General features: G+C 34.1%; 1 protein-coding gene across 11 annotated transcripts in view; it reads left to right on the forward strand.

Moving 5' to 3' along the window:
- LOC106789093 (probable Ras GTPase-activating protein) overlaps positions 1-15,417 on the forward strand; it is a 135,924-nt gene that overhangs the window by 54,138 nt on the left and 66,369 nt on the right. For 4 of the 11 annotated variants that reach the window (XM_014752955.1, XM_014752947.1, XM_014752950.1 and 1 more), the window contains exons 3-5: positions 2,519-2,631; positions 6,414-6,455; positions 10,282-10,477. In XM_014752955.1, coding sequence (XP_014608441.1) covers positions 2,519-2,631; positions 6,414-6,455; positions 10,282-10,477 — 351 coding nt within the window. Of the gene's footprint in view, positions 1-2,518; positions 2,632-6,413; positions 6,456-10,281; positions 10,478-13,424; positions 13,596-15,417 lie in introns of those variants that run through there. The other 7 variants (XM_014752948.1, XM_014752951.1, XM_014752953.1 and 4 more) reach the window with 5 other exon arrangements.

A 15,417-nucleotide genomic window follows, 5' to 3' on the forward strand; every position in this document is an offset into this window, starting at 1 on the left:
GATCAAGGTCGAAAAAGGGATTTTCAAAAAGAGGATACCAGAAAAGAGAAAAGGGGAATAATTATTCGAAAAGCGATCACTCGTCCTCGTCCTCGTTCTCCTCCTCCTCGTCGTAGTTGTCGTAGCTCTAGGAAGGTTCATTAAAATCCGGAAATTGTTTGCCCGTTAGCGTGCACAGTTTACTCGAGGATTTCTACGTCTAGTCAAGAATTTACCGGCAACCTTTCCAAATGCGTTCGATAAACCTTTCTCATGATTTATTGCAATTTATTATAGTCGCGCGTATATCTACCGAGACATATAATTTATATCTTACGTATAGTAATGTATAGAAAAAGAAAAAAACAAATAAACCAACAAACAAACAAACAAACAAACAAGAAGAAAGAAAGAAAGAAATAAATAAAGAAAGATGAAAAAGTATTATACCCTATAAGAATAAGAATAAACTATAACTCAGTCTGTATCATCTTTTCTATCTCGTAGGGTTTCTCTGTAATCATTTTCTCCGAGGCATTCTCATTGTATTCTCTCGGCCGTGAACTATGACGCAAACTTTTCACGAGACTATTACGATCCGCGAAGCGAAGTGATTTGATATCGAATCGGTTGTGAGATATAGTGAAAAGGGTAGGAGAAGGAGGAAAAAGAAAAGGAAAAGAAGAAGAAGAAGAAGAAGAAGAAGAGGAAGAAGAAGAAGAAGAGGAGGAAGAAGAAATGACGTTGAAGAAAGAAAGACCCTTTCAGAAGCAGATAGACACCTTTGTGCGAATCTCGAAAGACTTTCCGTCGAACGTTAAAAAGAAAGAAAGAAAGAGAAAGAGATAGATAGGAACAACCAAGATCTTTTCAATAGCACACAAGAACCAACCACCACCGTGGCTGATCAACGCAAAACGTTAAGAGTTCATAAAGTTCTTCCGGCGAGAGTCGATAATTGATTCGACGAACTTTTCAAATGAGAATTCTACACGCCACATTTTCACTATTATTTCTATTTTTATCTTTTTTTTTTTCTCATTTTCTTTCCTTCCTCGTTAATCCTTTAATACCTGACCTTTTTCTTTCCCTTTAACAATACTTTACACGAAGTACTAAATATTAAATAAATACTCAAGCAGAGATATAATTTGATGAAAAACGATTAATCGTATAAGAAATCTTCGAACTTGTCTATCGTTTTGAAAAATATTTCTATAGATAAGAAAATATCACAAATAATCAATTAATTGTTTATCTCGTCGACAAATAAAATTATTAATAAATGTGTCACAGAGAAATTGGACAGGTTACAAAATTTATAACGTTATTTCGATCTTATTGTAATAAGACACATTTATTAATCACAAATAATACCACAATTGTAAGTAAATATTTAAATAGAAATAATCAACAATTGTGCAAGCAAGCAAGCACCTGTTTATTTAACCATTAGCAAAACCTCCGCTTCATCTTCTTTTTTCTTTAATTTCAATTTATATTTTATAACATCGTTAAAGAAAATAAGGTATTCAATTAATCGATGAGAAATTCAATTCGATCGTACTCGTTTCACTTGCCTTTACTCGGTTGAATGAAATAGCTGACTCATATCAGAACTCGTATCATCCTCTAAGTAGTGTTTTTAAATGACTATTACATAAATTCAATAATATAATCTGTTGGAAAATACTGTAATCAGACAAATACACTTTGTGAATTAAAATGGCGCGTGTTTTAGTGTTGGCACGTGTTCTAGAGTCTCTAAATCATGCATATTAATTAAGAAAGAGTGAAAGAGGGACGTAGGGGGTGGAGGGAGAGAGGGAGAGAGGGGTGAGAGACAAGTAAGAAGAGGAAGAGGAAGAAGAATGAGAAGGAGTACTACGTACGATGACGTAAGTTTCCTTCCGCGTATAAGAAAATAGAGTACGAGAAGAAGAATGGAAAAGAAGTAAGTAAATAAGAAAGAAATAAATAAATAAAGAAAGAAAGAGATAGAAAACGTGGTGGACGATGGAGACAAGGGTCGTGAAAGAACAAGTCCGAGATAAGATCACCGGTAATGAACTAGCTGGGTCCAGCATGCGTCTAATGAGGACCGCAGAAATAATCTTGCCTTGAGATAGAAACACGCGCGACTTTGCTTGCCTCTTGGAAAGAGCTTTTCTTTTCCCATCTTTCTATCTTTCTATCTTATTCTACGAGATAAGAAGAATGGCTCTTCGCGGATGCGCTCGAGAATCTCTCACCTGTTTCTATTTCACTTTGTATTTTAAACAGGTATTGTTTTTACAAAGAAAAAGAAAAAAAAATGAAGTAGGTAGGGGTGGTTTTGTCAATCGATACGACACTTATCGTTAATGTACAATTTATTAAATTTAATCGAATATACCATAAATGTAATTTCTCTTATTATTCGTAAATCGTAAATATTATTAATAGAAAGGAATATCGTATAAGAATGCGAGAGAGAGAGAGAGAGAGAGAGAGAGAAGAAACATTTAAGAAATAATGTTCTTATATTTGATTTTTACAGAGGCCGATTGTTGTGCCGGAGAATCCGCAGGCGAAGCATGTTGGGAACCTTGTTATTGCGTGCTCCTGCAGGACGAACAAACCCTCACGGCTTACAGGAGCGAGGACATGGCAGTGAGTAGATTTCACCCTAAAAGCCTTTCCAATTCTCTCGGATTATCTTGCGGCTTTCTATAGTACTTTTGCATATCCTCCCCGCATGTTACATATATATATATACGCGGGATGATACTCTGTATAATAAGGACACCTTTTAAACAAGCCATCGTTATTTATTATCACGTTTATTATTAATCATTTTTACAACGCGTTCTTTTTTTTTTTATCATTTATTTTTTATATTCATCGCCAGGGTTGCGTAGAAAATTTTGTATTTGTTTTCTTTTCTTTTTTGTATTCAAACATGAATTATTTATCTTATTATATATATTATTATTACATCTTCTTATTAATGTTTTAGGACTCTCTTTGTCCTGTTATAAAAAAGAGTAAAATAATTATACATAAGAATTATTTATAATAAAATAAATATATCGATTTCATGTTCTCAATCTCGAGGAACATTTAGATAATCGTATTTAGATAAGTTTGACTGTTCATAATCGGCGCAATTGCTTTGAGATAAAAAAAAAAAAAGGAAAGAAAGAAAGAGGGATTGGGAGAGGGAGGGAAGGGGAGAGAAATGTTATTATTATATTTATGTCCCCGTGTCGTAAAGAACATCGAGTCAAGGAGAATGGTACATGGAGGTACGATTAGAGGAGAGAAGATTTGACTTGGATCTAGCCGTCGGGTAACAGTAATCTTCATCACCTGTCTACGCTCACCCTCTTTCCAAGTCCTCTCATCTAACCACTCGCATCTCTTCTTACAGTGGCCGTGCCTTGTTATTACTCTATCAAGATCAGCGCGCACCTTCTTTTATCTTCTTCTTCTTCTTCTTCTTCTTCTTCTTCTCTTTCTTTCTTTCTTTTCTCCTTTCTCTTAGAATACGTCATTCCTCGTCTCCGTGTAATCGCATTCGAGAAAGAGAGAGTCAACAATCTGTATTTTGTGTGTGTGTGTGTGTGTTTTCAACGTGATCTTACTTCAAAGTCCTTAGGTGAACGACCAACTTGCTTTGACCTTGATTATTGCTGCATCTTTCCTTTTTTTTTAATTTCAAATATTCTTCAATTACCAAACCATCGGGATTTTCGTTTGATCAATTTCTCTTTTTAGAATTTTCTCTAACATCATTAAACCTCCCTTCCCTGGCAAAGTAAACTTTATCGGGGAAACCTTTCAACGAAATAATAAAAATACCCCTGCCTTTTTTTCTTTTTTCTTTTTCTAATAACTTTTAGTCGATACTTTAAAAATAATTATTATCACACACAGGTTTGTGAATCATTTGAAAATGAGATATTTGTTAGATAAGACCGATAAAAAATGAGAAACTTTAGCTAGTAATAATTTGTATCTCGTAAGTTGTAATAGAGAGGCTCGATATAATTCTCATTTTGGTAGAATCTTTGGGAGAAGTATTAGAATAGTTAGATGTGTGTTAAAAGCAGACGTTTGTCGGGCAATTTTAAGGGTAGAATTCTCTCTCGATCTAGGAGAGAAGAGAGTAGGCAGGCTAGACTACTCGATACGCACGAGTGAACTTGATCCCCCCCTAACGATAAATTATGCACGTTGGGTATCTAGATAGGAGGCATATATATATATATATACATACCCTTTGTGCTTTCCACCCTCGATAATAGCACCCCTTCAACCATTTCGATTCGTTCGAGATGGTGGTTCCAATCTTAGCTTCGGTTGCAAACTTATTGACCGATTCATATTGCTTTTCGTTCGAAAAAAAACTTTTCTTTTCTCCTCCCCCCCCCCCCTTATCCTGTACGAAAGACATTTTTATTTAAAATAATTGAATTGCAACGAAATGTTATTTCGCGCGTATCATCAATGTGTATTTATTTGGTATTTCGTTGAAAATAAAAATTCAATTTTGGAAAAGTAAATCCTTTCATTTCATGTCCTTCCTTTTTTTTTTCTTTTTTTTTACTTCTTTCTTCTTCTTCTCATTTTCTTCTTCTTTTTTTGTCGAATAAGATGCCGAGCTTGGAGGATCGATTCGAGACGCGTGAAACGCATCTTCGTACGCATACGCATGAAAAGAAGTCGGAAAACTCTTCTTTTGGGTTCGACCGATCCGTACAACTTCGATATGAAATCCTTTTGACTGGATAAAAGAAGTAACCAACAACGTATAGTATCATATCCCTGGTGTAAGAAATCCTTCGAGAGACTTTTGCACCAAGAAAAAATTTCTATCTCATTTTATCTTTTCACTATACTATTTCGCTAGATAAATCGGCTCCCTACCTTTTTACTATCCTTTTCAACTCTTTTCCCTCGTGAGAAGACTCCTTCTTTTTTCCTCTTCTTCTTCTTCATCTTCTTCTTCTTCTTCTTCTTCTTTATTTTTCTTTTTCTTTATGGATTCATTTTCTTATAGGAGAAGTAGAAATAGTCAGCGAAGGCTCAGACGTTCGTTGGATTATTTTCGATCCCGTCGACAAAATCTACTTTTATTATTACACACAGTGGTATAGATTTTTATAAGAAATCTAAAAACAGAAAAAAAAATAAAAAAAAAAGAGAAATAATCATTCGAATCGATGAATTATTGGTCGAGAATTAGGACAATAATTTCAGACAAGTTTTGAATTGATCTGATACAAACCTGATAGAACTTTCGGTTGTTCGCGTTTAATTCTCGTTTATAAAAAAAAGACAAGAGATTTATATTAATGGAATCACACGTAAGAAGTAATCGTTAGACAATGATATATATATCTATATCGAACGATTTCTCTCTTACGATTGGCCGAGTTAGATCGAAACTTTAAAGGATTGACGATTGACTATCGATGCGCACAATCTTCCTTTAATGTCTGCATTCGGAGATTACAAAAAAAAAAGATAGAAAATAAAAATAGTAGAAAGGTATATCTCTTCTTGAGAAAGTTGTACAGAAAGTTTTCTGCTTGCTTATAATATATAAGGAGAAGAGAGGAGGTGGGAGAGGGTGGGAGGATGAGAGAAATGAAATTTGTCGTATTCATGCAGCACCTAGTTAAACACTTGCACGTAAAAAAAGAGATAGATAGATAGATAGATAGAAAGAGAGAGAGAGAGAGAGAGAGAGGAGTATTCGCGCGAGTTAGGGGAGGGAAAGCAGCATAATTAATCGCACGATGACGCGCGTAATTAATGTCCCTTGCTCGGGGCTAAATTAATCGGGCGCCCTTGAAGAGAGAGAGAGAGAGAGAGAGAGAGAGAGAGCCAACCAACTCGTAATATTGTCGTTTCTCTCGTATCTCGCTTACTCGTGAATTTTTCATACCTACTCGAACGGTTTGTCTTAATCGTGATTATTAATCGCTAACGCTAACGGAGACACGTTCGAAAAAGGGGATGTCTCTTTTTTTTTATTGTTTGCCTTTTTGTTTTTATTTTTCTTCCCCTTTTTATAAATATTTAAAAAGAAAACTTTTTTTTTTTATAATTTAACACCGTATTTTTATATATTTAATAAATAAAATTGTCATTATTATATTCGTTTTATGCGTGAACAACGAGTTAAACCCCGTGTTTTTCGTGAGTTACAACAAATTTGGACAATTATCGACTCGTTGGATTTTTCTTTTTTATTCTTTTTTCTTTTTTCTTTTTTTACATTTCATTCGTTAATTCAATGATAGGATAACAATACGAAAGTTTTTATTTATTCGGTTTTTCGTTATAAAATAAAATTATTATTTCTCGTTAAAGAGATTCGCGCGTTTGTTGGTTAGTTAAATCGTTGGTAAAATAATCCTTGTTCTATCTTTCCTTGGACGCAGCTGTTTGCCGGGACCGCCTGCATGTTCAAGTCTCACAACAAGGTTTGTTCAATATTTCCAATTCTTCTCAATCGTATAGAAAAACAACAAAAAATACTTTCCTTTTTCTCTATGGTGTGTTGTTTCGTGTTTTGTTCGTGTGTTTTGCTGTGTTTTGCTGTATGTTTTTTTTTTTTTTTTTTCAAAATATACGTCTCTATACGTGCGTATATATTAATTTATTCATTTATTAATTGCAGACACACACACACACACACATATTTCGAAAGTCCTATGTAAAATAAAGACATGCAAATTATTGGTGGCGTTGTAGGAAGTGGCACACGTTGTGTCGTGTCATTTCTCCGACCTCTCTCAACCTTATCGTTCGTCCTCGAGTCATTAAACTCATGAAAACAGGCTTCTCCTCTCCTTTTTCTTTTTCCAGTAATCCTTGAAACCTCTTCTCAGCTTTCTCTTGGTTTGTACGTGTTAGTTGTATCACCTAATGCAATCCCGTCGTCTTTCTATTAATCCTCATCAAACTCTATCTCCTTCTTCTTTCTATTTCTATCCATTTCTATCCATTTCTTTCCATTTCTCTTTCTTTCGTTCATCCCCTTCCCATAAAACGTCATTCCAATGCGCTTGATAAGCTTCTACCCTTTTCGCATCACCCTGGCTGGCACCGTTTCTTTGTTTTTCAACGCACGTAGTCCCTTTATTCCTGCCCTCTGGCAAAGGTTTACTCGATCTCCCTTTAGTCGTCTTCTTCTTCTTCATCTTCTTCTTCTTCAACGTTGTGTCGTTGTTAGACATTTCTATGCGAGACACGAATCACGTTCGAAGGGTTCCTCCGTTTGATAACAGACTGAAAGAGTTTCAGTCATGGTGTTACGATAAAATGAAACTCTTTCTCAGAGGAATGAAAAGATATTTGAATAAACTTTGTCAAGGATTGCGTATGAGATAACAGATAGCAGATAATTTGTCCAGATTATTTTTTTTTTGTTTTTTTTTTTAATATAATTTACGCGTATAAAACAAACAAAGAATAAAAATTAACACTTGACCGCGTAATAAGTTTGAACATCAAGCAAAACGTTAAATAAATAAATGATAAATATTATACATTATACACATACACACACACTATAGGAATATATTTAATTAAGAATAAAATCAGTATTGATTAAAGAGAGAATAAACTTTGTACGATAACAATGATGATCGTTTTAAAAGAGAATGAGAAAAAGGATGAGAATGAAAGGAGTTTAACTGATTGGTCCGAGTTGGCCTATAAAACTTTACCACTTGTCTCCTGGAATTGGTTGGTTGCTTTCGCAAGCAACGATGAACTTAATGTATGACGTTCCGAGGAAAAACTAGGTCAGAATGTTGTTTCAACTTTGGTAGGAACTCTGATGGGTATATACTAATTGGTAACCATCATCTCTACTACATTACCACTTCGTCGTCGTCATCGTTTCTGCTTTAAACACGTTTCACGTCATTTCTGGACGCTTTCCCGTAATTTGACTCGTTCTTGTTCGCAGGTAGTTGCTAATCACGACTTAATGAGTTAACTACGAGTTACCGTAACCTAAGCTTCTTCATCTGCATCTGCTGATCGACAATCATTGTAATCGTTAAGAACTTTTAGAGCTTTTCGATCGACCTTTCGAACTAACTAAAATCTATTTCCGTCCAATCAAACTCCTTCTCTTCCCTTCCTGATCTATTAACTCTATAATGTTTCAAAACTTTATAGAGAGATCACAGGTGGGCCAACGTTCATACAAATTCTTTATCACATGATCGAAATTATCCGAATAATTTCAATTATCAAAAAAAGACAAACCGTTTATACTACTCTTGCATAAACGCATTCCCAATGAGATTCGTTTGAAGGAATATTAGCAGCCAATGATTTTATATAAATCAAATTGATTAAAACGAGCAGCCAGCCAGTCAGCCAACCTCTATGCCAAATCGTCGAATTGTTTAACCGTGAAAATTTCAAATGGTATTTCATCGTTACGTTTAACGAACGGTATTAACCGGCGCTGCGAACATTACTATTATTATTATTATTATTTTTAATGATGAAATTTAACAGGGAACTTGGACATAAAAAGAAGTAGAAACTTAATTTAACTAAGTTGGACGTTTCGTCCCTTTATTGGGACTTCTTCAGCAACTTAATTTTATAGTTCAGCGTCTTTTTTTATTATGTAGACATACATTTTTCTTTTTATTAATATTCCAACACACAAAACATCTAAACTTCGTTAAATATTCGATCGTTACAATTTAAAACTCTCAACCACACTCAAAATTAAGTTGCTGAAGAAATCCCAATAAAGGGACGAAACGTCCAACTTAGTTAAATTAAGTTCTACTTCTTTTTATGTCCAAGTTCCCTGTGATTCCGTATTAAGAATTATTATTATTATTATTGCAATTTTTTAATTAAAAAAAAAAAAGAATAAAAAAAGAAGTCAAATTTGGATGTACGAGTTTTTAACTATTAACGAATATTACGCGTGAATCTGATGTTTTTATACTATTACTGAAATAGGATAGTCGTCGTCATTTTCGTCATCCTTGTCACATAACATTGCGAATTCGTAAAATGTTCATAGAAGAAACGAGTGTACGGTTATTATCAACGCGATATGTATATCTATAATGCAAGATATTTATCTCTCCTTCTCTCTCTCTCTCTCTCTCTCTCTCTCTCTCTCTCTCTCTCTCTCGATTTCTCGTACGCGTAAATGCGTTCGTTCGGTTTGTCGTATAATTGGTAGATTACTGTGCGGAAAGCGTAGCATGAAAATGTATAGGAAACAAATTGAAATGAATAATTACGTTGATTATAGAGTAACTCTCTGATGGAAAGAGAAAGAGAGAAAGAGAGAGAGAGAGAGTTAACGAGACAGACGACGAGCAGGAAGATGATAGATGACTTAAAAAGATAAATAAATAAAATAGATATTGTAGAAAGAGAGAGAGACGAAGATAAAAGAGGAAACAACGGGGGTGAGTGGAGGTGAGGGAGTGGTGGTGGTGGTGGTAGTGTAAGATTCTTTCTTCCTTCGGATTTCACGCGACACTATGCGTTCTCCAACGAGCTCTAATTAGTGACGTCACCAAGTCATCAGGTCAATCTACGGTATTCTAAGATAAACCACACCAGACACGTTCCTCTCCTCCAGTCGTTTCTCGACTTCTCGCATGTCTCTTTTAAACGGACAACGATCCCTTTTCTATCCGTTTGTCGAACCATTTTTTGAAGTTGTACTTCTTTTGGCGCGTTTTGGAAAGTGAAGTTAGATGCGATCGAAAAATCAACACCACGAAGTTGTCGATAATTTACGATGCGCGGGAAAATTGAAGTTATTTTTGAGGTTATATTATTCGTTTTGGTACGCTAAAGAAGTATAACTTCTTACGTGCGTACATAAGTACACACATCAGTTTTTTTTATATTATATTAATCTCTATATTTTTGAAGTTATACTTCTTTTGGCGCGTTTTGGAAAGTGAAGTTAGATGCGATCGAGAAATCAACACCACGAAGTTGTCGATAATTTACGATGCGCGGGCAAATTGAAGTTATTTTTGAGGTTATTGAAGTTATATTCGTTTTGGTATGCTAAAGAAGTATAACTTCTTACGTGCATACATAAGTACACACTCCAGTTTTTTTTTTTTTACATCTGCTTCGATCTTCGATGATCAAAGATGGACGTGATTCGATATTACGTGAGTATCAACCGCATCTCGTAGCTTTCGATTTTGAATTTTAATTAAGTTTCGTGTGACATTTCAAATGAACAATTAGTATTTCCTTATATTTTTGTTTGTTTTGTTTTATTAATTACAGTTGGGGGACGCAATGTTTGTGGAACTACCACGGGTACGGTTGGACGGTGGAGCACGTGCCTTCCGACAACATTGGGGTTACGAATCTCGACCTTTGGCCCCCCCACCCCCATTAATAGAAGAGGACGAAGCAGCAGTCGAGCCTGAAACAGTCAGCCTTCGTGAAGCCAACACCGCGTCTCCGATAGGTGAGAAAGGTCTCTCGTAATTTATCTTCACGAGATAGAATAAAAACAATCTTTTAAATGATAATTATCGTTGTCGGTAAAATAGATTTCTCTTCGTATAACATTTTCCTCAATCGACAATAATTTTACACTCTTCAACACGTTTTATTTTTAATTTTGATTTTAGATTTTAACGTTAGCGTTCGATTTGAAATATTTTTGTTTTTTTATTTTTATATAATTTTCTACATAGTTTCTTTTTCTTTTTATTAATTATTCGGTCGGTAACAGATCGACATTATTAGTAGTCTTTAACTTACCGATGCACAAATTTAACAAATTTCTATTTAACCGACCGCCCCAAGAAGGTATTCTACCTTATCGATATTTTTCTCCACGATATCTAAAACAAGAAAATAAATCTATATATACATAATGTTATTTTATTTAAAATATAACAAATTATATAATGAGACTCTTATGTGTATCATTTGTAACATATTTAATTAAAACGTATTATTTCGTAGACGACATTTTTATTCGAAATCAAACGTCGTAATACGATTGAAATTAAAATGAAACTAACTATATATACGTTTAGTAAAAATTCAATTTAGACGAATCAAATTTGGATAAAGAAACAGTGACGAAAATTGGAGAAACCATTTGAGAAGGGTTAATACAAAACGGTATTGACATCGTCACGAATTCAACGTTGAAAGCCCGTTATCCATAAGACTTTCCTGATGCGATCATCGTCCGAGCATTGTCTGAAGCACCGGATATGCCCTCACCGGAAGAACCATCCTAGTCCGAAGCATCTGAACCACGTACGATTATTCGATGTGTGGTTCCCTCTCTGCCCCCCCTAACCCTACTCCGCCCCCACCTCCCACTCCCCCTTTTCCCTTAGTTTTTTTCTGTTCAACGAGAACACTTTGTCGCGTCAGTGATCTCTCTTGGGTGCGTCCGTGCGCTCGCAGGGCACGCATTAGCTAACGCACACGCATGAGCGCACGCATCATTCTATTCACGTATATAATATTAAATGCAAATCTGTTACTCTTATTCTTTCTCTCTCTATTTCTATCTCTATCTCTCTCTCTCTTTTTCTATTTCTCTTTGTCTCTCATCTCTAATACGAATCTAAACGAATTCGTCACAGTCACGTATTATTTACAGGCTTTTCAAAACCCGTGTGAATTGTCCCGTGAATATTCTTTACAACGATAGATACGCCATTTTGGTTTCTTTTTCTCGGTGGGTCATGACCCAATTTGAAATTTACATTGTTATTATTTGGATACATAGCGTAGTTATTTGAATGAAATTCATTTCTATTTATGTTAATATCATTTGTTTTAATTAAGTTTCACGTAAAATGAGAGAGAGAGAGAGAACAGAAATGGAAGTGGAGGGGATAGATGATGAAAACAAAAAAACAAAAGAAGAAGAAGAAGAAAAACTATCTCAAACTAATCTCACACTTTCGAAAGTTACGTCTTACGGAAATTCGTCCGGTAAACTACTAGCGAGCACCGTTAAGTGGCAAGAAGCGTGATTAAGTGCCGTAGTTGCGAATTAAACTGGGTGCTGTGTAGTACGTCGTTTTGTATGCCAAAGGTGTATACTACGTGTATTTATGAACGTGTGTGTGTGTGTAGATGTGCCTATACGTGACACCATTTGATTACGCACAAGTCTCAAAGCTTCTACATATAACGCGAAGGATTGGTTGAAATAATTATCGACGAGGAAAAAAAAAGAACAAAGAGAAGAAGATAGAAGAGAGGGAAAGAACAAAATAATAATATGTAATTAGAAGAAATTTAAAATGCCACAATATGGCCACGTGATCGTGCTTATTATCTAACTAGTTTATTGGATTCTTGGTAGGTGATGGTTTAAACGCGATAATGACCATCGAAATTGATCGAGTTCTTTAACATTAGTTTCAAATATTTAATTAGACTGTCTAGAGAAAGTTTTGTTATCTTAATATTGAATTAAATAATATTGATGTGTGCAATATTGCAATAGTTTATCTTTAATTTACAATAATACAAACATCACAACGTTACTTATGTAATTTAATTGTAAAACGATAATGAAACCATTGACATTTGTCCAATGCATCTGTTCGCGACACCAACGTGACCACCATCAAACACCCCCCCGCATAGAATTAATCATAATTATTAATTATATACATTTATTTTTATTTACACGTAAAATAAGTATTTTAATATCAATAAATTAAAGAATAATTCAGACGATTCTTATAATCGGTACATTTTAAAGTCCAAGTCGTGTGTGAAAAGATTAACAAATCTATGTTTCTTCGATAAGAAGATATATATATATTTTTTTTTTCCGTGTAAGTTATACTCGTTAGGTTTACTCATCCTCGTTAGTTGTTTATTTCGTAAAGACACATCGTTTCCTCGACGACGTAGCGCTTATCGTTCGACCAACAACCAACCGCACATCCTCTTCTAGCAATTTCAAGGCGTTTACTGTCAGGAGACAGTCAGTCTGTCATCTGACTTCTTCGCATGCGTCCACTTTGAACCAAATGAGAAAGATAGAGAAAGATAGAGAGAGAGAGAGAGAGAGAAACAAAAATATAAAGAGTTTACGAATAAACAGGGATTTTCTATAGACGGTGTTCTTATGGTATTTGTTTATTATAAGTCATTATTATATTTCCAAATTTGTCTTTTCAAATGAATTTCGACATTTTGATTAGTTTGTTGGCAACTACGTTTATTAATTTGTCATTATAGTGTTTTAGTGTTTGAACGGTGTTTACTTTATCTCTACAGTGATTTTCAAAATCGTTTTCTTGTTTTTTTTTAAGTGTTATCCTCATCGTTGAATTTTAGTGCTTATTATACACGTAAACGTTGTTGTTACAATCCCGTTAAATGGAAACTATTTGGTCGTCTTATTCGAATTTCAAGTAAGAAACTTGAAACGTTTTGTGGTGGGTGTCTTTCGGTTTCGACAAAGCGTTAGAACTCGACTCCGTTCGATGTAATTAATATCAACACCGAGGGCAAGATGAGTCGTAAGAAGGTTTGGAACTCGATTATACGACGTAAAAAGAAAATAGATTCTTATTCAGACGAGTGTTCAGAAAATTCTTGTAAGTTTAACATCAATGTTTTTATTCCCTTTCTTTTATTATACGAAAGTAATGACATTATATATAGGATATATCAATTAAATATTAATTAAATATTATCAGTAGAGTATAAAATTGATATTCGATTTGTCATTATAGTAATGAAATTGACAATGACCGATAATATTACGTGCATTTAATAGACGATGATTAAATATTCTTTTTTCTTTTTTTTTTTTTTTTTTTTTTTTTCTGACAAAAATATATTTAGATAGATAGATATATTTGAAACGTATTTGTATTGTGTTTGAAGTTTGCAATGGCTTTGCCGGCTGTGGTAAACCGCATAGGCTCATCGGAGAGACCCCCATGTTTTTCTACGGAAATGGAAACCGCACTTTATTTACGTTTACGTCATTAACCAAAACCCAACGTCATATAATGTTGCCTGATTATTCGTTATTTTTATTATCATCTCGTAAAATTTTATCTTAATTAAATGTATGTGTGTGTGTATGTGTATATATATATATATATACGCGCATAAGGGAAAGATAAAAAGATTAGAGAGTTAGATAATGGGAGAAAATTTTTCATGAAAACCGATTTATCTTTTCGTTCCCTTTTCATCTCATCTCATTTGATCTCTTTCAGCTTTGAATCTTTTCCAACGCAATATTAAAATTATTCTTGCACAATGTCACGGAGTATGACGAATACGAGATTCGAGTTCACGGTCACCGTATCTCTTATATTTCTATTTTTTAATTCTCCGTAATGTCTCTTATAATTTTCAAATCCTATATATTCATATCTCTCATTTAAAGTTTATTTCTCGTTATATATTAATTATTCATTGATATTCAAAAAGAGATTTTATAATATACGATACTCGTATTTTATGCACGATGCCGTTAAAAATCTTTTGATGGATCAAAAAGGTTTTCCTCTATAGATGATTTTAAAAATAAAATTTTTGAAAAAATATTACCTCTTCTCTCTCTCTCTCTCTCCCTCTCTCTCATAATATAATTACACGCAAATTTTTAAATGATATAAATTTCATTCGTGTAATATGTATATAATAGTATATATACAACAATTATTATTTATATATATAGGATAATAAAAAAATTATACGTTTGCGAAAAATCTTGATTAACTTCAATCACGCGAGTGAATATAATTTCCAGATTTAACCCGTTTATTCAGATAAATATTTTTACAAAATGAGGAAACCGATACGCGTTTCTTGTAAGAGGGATATACGCTTGACGAGCTTATGAAGTATACATACTCATACTAAGGTACTACTCACGTTCCGTAGTAGTAGCTTCGAATTGTAAAAAAGGAAAGACGAGGAAGGGACAATAAAGTCTGGGCACGCTTTGCCGTAGGGCAGACACTTTGTACTTGGCTCGGTAACAGGAGAAGACAATGGCAAGCCCTCGTAACGCGATCCTACACTTCTGTACTTCGGTTACAACGTGCTACAATTTAATCTCTCTCTTTCTCTTTCTCTTTGCTTGTGCTCTCGTTTAATTATGCCTCATACATATGAACACGTATACACGCATCCAATACTTTTTGACCATAATCGACTCATTTTAACATTGACGAAAAACCTTGAAACACATTAATCGTGTTATTAACGTTAAGGGGTTACATGGGTTTACACCGCGAAAAAATAGCATATTTTCAACAATTTTTTTTTCTATATAAAAAATGGATTTTTATTCAAACTTATTATAGCATTTAAGATACATATTTAAAGAACATTTTCTGAAATTTTCGTTGAAAAATATTTTAAACTCAGCCATTGCGACGTCATTTCCGGTGACCC

The sequence above is a fragment of the Polistes canadensis genome, unplaced genomic scaffold (assembly GCF_001313835.1).
Source record: "Polistes canadensis isolate GaletaPanama2010 unplaced genomic scaffold, ASM131383v1 scaffold_164, whole genome shotgun sequence".
Taxonomy (NCBI): domain Eukaryota; kingdom Metazoa; phylum Arthropoda; class Insecta; order Hymenoptera; family Vespidae; genus Polistes; species Polistes canadensis.